Consider the following 7718-nt stretch of genomic DNA (forward strand, 5'->3'; position numbering starts at 1 on the left):
AATCTTACATTATTCAGTAATAACAATCGTTTGTATACAGTATGAAATGTGTATAATATACAAAATGTAACAGGTACAATTCTGTGAAAACCAGAGGCTTGTTGAAATAAAACGTACTCTTAAAAATCAAATCATACACATATTGCAATATAAACATTACAATACCAAATGATAAAAGTTAGTGACAATAAAAAAGGAGCACGGAAAGAATGAAACACACTTAAATATTAACAAAACAAATAGAAAGTCAAAACAAAACGAAACTAAACTAAACTAAACGAGGTATCGAACGAGACTGAATTATACGTGTTAACAGCACAAGATAGCATTACTGATTGAAGCACGAGTGAAAGGCATAATGATAATTAACAGAATAATATAATTTGTATTTGACAGTCAGACTATGCTGAAGAAAAAGCAAGAAGATATTGAAGTATTAGATCCATGAAACTTTAAAGACTGTGTTTGGGCACGAACTTTTCGGAAACAAAATGAATAACATAATACAGGTATAAGATTGATGCCGGGTGTTTCTTGAGCGAACTTCACTGTGGCGTTTGAGATGATTAGTGAAAATAGGTGGAAGTTTATTATGGATGAACTCATGCATAAACATTCCCGTCTTATACAAAACCAAATCAGACAAAGCTAAAACGTCGAGGGCGTCTAAATAGGTCATGTGTATATGCCCACGGTAATGTGAGCCGGTACAAAGACGAACAGCCTGCTTCTGTATCACCGCTAATCTCTTTAAAAGGTAAGCAGATGCACGGCCCCATATAAAGTTACAGTAGATACATAGGCCTGTAGTTGTAACAGTGCATCCTCGTAAATTTCTCTTTTGGAGCATCTGTACGTTGGATTGTCATAAATCTATTTCTGTAAACTAGAAATCGACGCGTAGTTGTTTTGTTTTTTCACAGTCATGTTAAATTTCCCAAACATAACCATATGTATCATCCGCACTTGTCGGCTGCCAATGCACCGCTTTAGAGCATGGTGGTACATATAAAAGAGTCTTCTCTCAACCAATGTAGGGCTTGTCTCCCCGTAAAGGCCGTGTCACACCTTTCCGGGTAAGCTACGCGGGCTTGTAATTGCGAGTAGAGATTTTCCAGCACGCAGGAGAATTTTCTGCGGGCGGAGAAGGTTGTTAGCGAGTTCCGTACTTGCGTCTTATTGCTAGGCGCGTGTTATTTACCTGCTACTTGCGTGTATTCCGTGTGATTTGCCTGAGAGCTTTGAAACCGATCCATTTTCAGCTCGCGAGCGACATACGAGGACTGCGAAGTACCTGCGTTACAGCTGCGAAGTACCTGCGTTAGAGTTGCCTGCGAGGTGCTGCCGGTAAGGGTCTCCTACTGGTGTTCTGCGTATACCTCTGCGAGCGAACCCCCAAGACTCACTCGGAACAAGTTTTGAGCATGCTCAAAGCCTTGTCATACCGTATCTGGGGAAGTTTTGCGGGTTGACTTGCGGGGAAACAAATTTGCTACACGGAGCTCTCCACAGTTGGTAAGCACCTGACAGTGCGTAGCGCGTATCTCGCCCGTAGTTTTCCGGAGGTGCGCACGCAAGTCCGATTTACCCGCAGCCACATTTTGAGCATGACCAAAACTTTTTCCGGGTGAGTCGCGGTGATTGCCCGCAGAGGTCCACGCAGAACGCCAGTATAGGAGGCGCTTAGCGGCAGCACTTTGCAGGCAACCCCCACGCAGGTACTTCGCAGTCCCCGTATGCGGCCAAGATAATGACATTCTGTGGGATTTCTGCCATTCCTTCAGAGGGATTCCTTCGAGTTGTCAGCCCTCACTCGCCACCCATGCAACTGACACTCGGGTCACTCTGAAATAGAACGTAAGTAGCACTGGTCCAGCAGGTAAGACGCATGCGAAACTTGCCCAAATCCTTGTCCGCCTGCAAAAATTGTCCTGCTCGCTGGAAAATCCCCACACGCAACAAACCCGCCTAGCTTGCCCGGAAAGGTGTGACAGGGCTTAAACTTGGCTACGGGTGAATAGGACTTGCGTGAGCAACTCCGGGTAACTACAAGTGAGATACGTGCTAGGTACTGTCATGTGCGGTCATCTGCGGGGACCTCCGGGTAGTAAAAATTGTTCTTCGCAAGTCGCACCCAAGACTTGCCCGGAAAGATGTGATACGGCCTTAAACGATTTATATGTCCTTGACAAAATAAGAAACAAACTGTACGATGAATATCCATCATATTTCGCATTTTTTTTATTGATGGAAGGTTGTCACCGCTGTTGGTTGCGCAGGCGCGATGTCGATATGATCCAAACGCGCTCGTCAAGTATAACTAAGAATATATGAGTATCTAATACCATCGAGAATCCATATTAATGATTTGCAACTTTGATGCAAAACAGTTTCATTCTAATATTATTGTATGTGCGTTATGTGTTTATATTTGTATTGCCTATACCTAACGATGGTGCATGTGTGTGTATATATGTGTGTGTGTGTGTGTGTGTGTGTGTGTGTGTTTCTAAGAATTTCTATTGGATGATTTAGTTAATGAGCGTAAAGAGACTGTAAAGAACATGAGACACATAAACAAAATCAAATATAACACCCGTGTTTACAAGAAGAAGAAGAAGAAGAAGTCTGGCCTCTATTTATACTCGGCTTCGTTTTTGACGGGTATACGAGAGAGTTATCTTAAAATCTACTACATTTACACAATCACTGGGTAACCATTTATTACATTATTTTGATGCAACTATCTAACAATTTGATCATTACCTCATCCAATGCATTAACATATCAATATAATTTGTATATAGTATATCAATGAAGATAAAATCATGCACTCACAAAAAAAAATAAGACAGTACACACTTTTTCAAGTTCATATTTTTCATATAGCATTTGGCTGAAATTAATGCATTATACACCATATTAAAGGTTATTTGATTGGTTATCAAACTGGCAGGTCAATCAAGAGGGAAATTTTATGAATGAGTGAATGCATTTGTTTTACTCTTCCATGGCACAAAAGTAATATTGTCATTCATTGCTTCAGAGCTTTTCCATATAACAATGAGAACAAAAGATGAAATATTAACGCTATGAGAAACATGAATCACTATGCAAAAATAAACCTTTTATCTCTGTAGCGTCTTTGTAGCCCCAAAGATAAAGAAAGGCTAAAAGTACTAGAGGAAAATGAAAAATCTTCTGAGAGACCCAAATTCAAATTACATTAGAAAAGAATCAATTGTAACAAAAATAGTAGAAATGTAATTGTTATTTCAAATTAAAAAAAAATGAAAATGACATTTTATTCTTGACTTTGTCTCGTGAATTCTTATGTTCCTAAATCAAAAGAATGATTTTGTTTTCAAGAAATTCTATCCATCCAATCACCTTTGTGGCTTTACTCCCTAAGTCATTATTGAAGTTGGAGTTGGCAGAAAATTCTTATCTTCCCCTTTATTTTCCCACGTTGTTTCTGTTTGAGTCTATAAAGAGATATGAAAGAATGAGAACTTATTTTTGGTATTTTATTCATGTCTCTCATTGCGTTTAATTGATATTTTGTTATCTTTGTTATCTTGAATGGTATTTGCAAATGAATGGCGTGTGTCAATTTTTGTAAATATTGCTTTTGTGCCTCGGAGGACAAAACAAATGTGTTCACTCAGGTGCAAATTTCCCTTTGTGACAATCTACCACGTTGATAGACAATTAAATCACTGTGAATATGATATATAATACATTGGTTTTTGTCTAAATCTTCTGTGAAAAATATGAAATAGAAAAAGTGTTCACTTTCTCTTTTTTTTTGCTGCGTTTGCTAAAGCAAAACTTACACAGCGGAACAAGATCGTATAATGGATAGAAATTGCGTTCAGTACGCATCTTTTCCACATAAATATATCATAAATTATATAATTAAAGGAAATTATAAGCACAAAAACGAAATGAAAGGAGACACGAGCGGAGAAAAATTAACAGGGTAATAACAGCTAGAGGCAACTTTGGATTGAAAGTGGAAAAGGGTAGATTGATAAAGTGATATAATTTGGATAATAAGCCAGTTCCTAGTTACAACGTGAGCAGGTGTCTATAATTAAGGTCATTGCAGACCTTTTGAAACTGACTTGTTACTGAGGTATTTAAAACCGTAATGGTATGATAGTCTTCATGAAAACTATGCTATAAATATTCATGTATAAACTAGGTGCATATTAAACAAATCGGAATGTAGAGGGGAATGTCAATACTTTTCAACTGAATTAAAATGAAATGGCTATTCATGCAGCACTTATAAATGGAAATTACCACGTTCGTGTTTAGCTGGTTTCAACTGCTCTTCAACATCAAAGATCAATCCAAGTTCTGTGAAGTCTGTGGTTCAGAGGTCATTGCAGACTATCTCCAACTTGGAACTGACGTCTTGTGAAGAGACAGATCATTGACAGATTATACCAAAGTTTCACGCCGCATACTGCGGTGAATAAGACAATTGAATCAGAATGTGGAGTGAATACATTGTTCTTAGTAATTAGAACTGTAGTTTGACGAAATTAAGGTCATGTATAACATGACAAAAAATGAAAAAGATGTCTTCCACCTTGTCAGCCTTGTCAAGATATCTCTTAACATTTCTATAGTCATCTTACCTCCTCTACTTTGTACAGTGATAGTTACTAATGTCATTGCTTCATTGAACATTTATTATAAAACTTCACACATTCCATTTTTAAACTTTACGCCTGATTTTAATCAAATTTCTACCTTCTGATTGTTTGATTCATTAACTTAAAATATCGAAGAAGACTTGAGCATCGAAGTACTTCTCTCTCAGCACGATTTCCAAATATTCGCTGAGAGCCGTCCATCCTGCGTTGATGGTCCCGTACTATAATTTATGTCAAATTGCAAAGGCAACAATTGCCTCTGAACGTATTTCTTTTAATGCCCAGTAATGGTGAAAACTAACAATCAGAGGAAATTTGCGCAAAGTTCGACGTGCCAGAAACAAGGTGTTAGTGGTCAGGATACGGTTGTTCTCTTCTTCAGTTGGTTATTAGACGCAGGTGTTCCCAATGTACTCCATCTACGGTGATCTTATTTTGTAAATCTGATCACAGCTTCAGAATTCTTTAGCCGATAATACAATATTACCCTGTAAAGGTAAGGTGAATCGTTATTGTGCTTTATATCAGCTACAAACGCTGGACATGGGTTCGGCGTTGTTCAGTGAGGGCCAAGCTGTTAGTTTCTCTCGACCTTTGTCTCCGAGACGCGTACGAAATCCAGGTCCTCGGTCGACCATGCAAGATGTATTTGAATGACCGACGAAATTGGCGATTTGAAATTGCATACACACAGGGGTTTAGGCAAGAGTTAAAGAAACCGAACCAGGTGAAAACTTCCTCAGTGGGAGAATGAAAGGAGTAACAACTACGAAAGGCGCAGATTACAAGGTTTACGAAAAACGGAGACCAGCAGAGGAGAAAAAGACCAATAATGGTGCCGAGCGTGATCAACGCTTTCACGTCAGAAGCATTCTGATTGCTGACGCGTATTTCACCCGTGGTATGTTCGTCGCGCCCTCCATGGCGTTTACTCGCGTCGAGGTGGCCGCTGCGTAACTTTTTGGCGCGATTCCTGACGATCAGGTAGACACGCGCATACACAGTTACCATAACTATACTGGGGAAGAAAAAATCCATACACGACGACACGATAGAGAACGTAAAATTGTAAGCATGGTCGCAATAGATAAATCCGGCAAGAGTCCACCCTGAGCTGCCCGTGTCTCCGACTGACTGAGACTTCCAAACTAAACTTGATGTGGCGTTGTGGCCAGTCGAAGGACCATTCGAATACCAGTCCAGATAAACTGGTATACAGGTTTTGGCAATGGTCACTAACCACAAGGTAGCAATCGTTGCTATAGCAACGGTGTTTGTCATCCATCGCTTGTATAAGAAGGGTTTCTTGATGTGTAGGTAGCGGTCGATGCTGATCAAAAGCAGGTGCCAGAGCGATGCAGAAGAAAACACGATGTCGGCACATATCCAGGCTTTGCAGAGGACATCTCCGAAAATGCTTGAAGGGATGAGGTCAGTAGACAGCGACACCGGCATGACAAGGAGGGCGACAAGGAGATCGGCCACGGCGAGAGAACCGATGAAGAGATTGCTGGGTTTTCGGAGATCGCGATCGATGGCGATGGCTATGCAAACCAACAGATTGCCGAAGACAGACGCGACGATGATAAAAACGAGGACAGCATCGATAAGTGGCACCCAAACCACTCGCCCCGCCTCGTCGTCACCGATTTGGAGTGGATTAGGCATAGTGGTATTCCCATCTATTAACATCCTCTTACACCGGTTTACGTTCTCCTTTCCTAAGAGGGTTGAATTCTTCTTAAAATTTCAAACGGATCAGGAGGAGTACGCGTTAATCGATAATCTATCCCCGGTCACTTTGAATAGAGTGATCACTTGGTGAAGCTGGGAGGCTAATGCGTGAAGTCATCCGATCAACGCAGTTTTTTTTTTCCCACTGTCGTTTTCCATTCGGCCTAATTACACGAAAGCGTCTCGTCGCTCTCTCGTCCATTTATTCATCATAACGGCTGTATGAATAAAATATAAGCGGCTGCACGAACAGGGTGTGTGTGTGTGTGGGGGGGGGGGGGGGCAAGGATGAACGTAATGAAGGAGGGGGCTTCGTGCAAAATAATGGAGTCTAATGACGTTGTCAAGTTCTTTGCCATTTTAACAACGACTGTAATAAAGTTACAACTTTTTCTCTTTTCTCCGAATAATCATCCATTCCGGGTCAAAGATGGAATCACCCCACTGGTCAATCCGGCTCTTTTCCTTGGTGTTCCTTCCATGGTAGCCACACCTGGCGAAAGAAAAGAATAAGCACAAAATGATGCGTATGAAATGCATGCTAACTATGTATCAAGAGGCCTATGAAGCACATATACCAACACTAAATGCTTCCAGTCACCACAGTGGTTATTTCGGCAGGAATTTTGGTGCCTTCCTTCTGTAGATGCCAATGTCGACTACAAGCACAGAATTATAATCATATTTCAAACTACTACAGTACCAGTACGTCCTGCAGTTTATTCATGCATTTACTACATCGTCCGGGTTGTTTTTACTTCCTATCGTAAACTATGGGCCATTCGGAGATGGCGAAATGGTTACAGTAAAAGGCACTGCCTTTCTTTTCATGATTATAAACTAGACCTTGACCTAGATTAAAATCATACAGTGAGCGCGGACGGGAGATGAACTTACTGGTATGTTGTCTGATGCTTTGTCCTGCAGACTGCGTGCAAGCAATTGAAAGACATTGCTCTTTTGATGTAATCACTAAGTGACTGCAGCCAAAATGAACGGGCAAGAAGATATCGAGACACTGTATTACCGTTAATCGGAGTATATACGTGCCCTATGTGAGCTCCAGTTGTTATGTCCATCGAATGGAATGAAATTCTCAAGTTCATATCACTGTCAAATACGAAGCGACTTGGCGGAGACGTTCATGAGTGTTTGCAGTATGAATTTAGCTTTTATTTATAATCGATGATGGGGGTTGGAGTACCATCGCATTCTGACTGAAGTATACCCATTGGTGTCGGTGTCTGTGTCTGTGTCTCTATATTCGGCATCTCTTGTTATATCACGTGGGGTACAACACGTAATTGCATAGGACTG

General features: G+C 40.6%; 1 protein-coding gene across 1 annotated transcript; it reads right to left on the bottom strand.

The window, feature by feature from the left end:
• Positions 1–4462: 4462 nt before the first annotated feature.
• LOC139737346 (dopamine receptor 1-like) lies at positions 4463–6335 on the bottom strand. Its single transcript, XM_071648023.1, has 2 exons — positions 5463–6335; positions 4463–4474 (listed from the first exon to the last, which is right to left on the bottom strand). Exons 1-2 carry the CDS (start codon positions 6333–6335, stop codon positions 4463–4465), a joined length of 885 nt encoding a protein of 294 aa, XP_071504124.1.
• Positions 6336–7718: the final 1383 nt, after the last annotated feature.

Source organism: Diadema antillarum, unplaced genomic scaffold (assembly GCF_040938485.1).
Source record: "Diadema antillarum isolate AM-2024a unplaced genomic scaffold, OU_Dant_1.0 seq00000690_RagTag, whole genome shotgun sequence".
NCBI classification, from domain to species: domain Eukaryota; kingdom Metazoa; phylum Echinodermata; class Echinoidea; order Diadematoida; family Diadematidae; genus Diadema; species Diadema antillarum.

What these genes read in the sequence shown, in the direction of transcription:
- LOC139737346 (XM_071648023.1), bottom strand. Translation starts at nt 6,335, where the DNA reads ATGCCTAATCCACTCCAAATCGGTGACGACGAGGCGGGGCGAGTGGTT.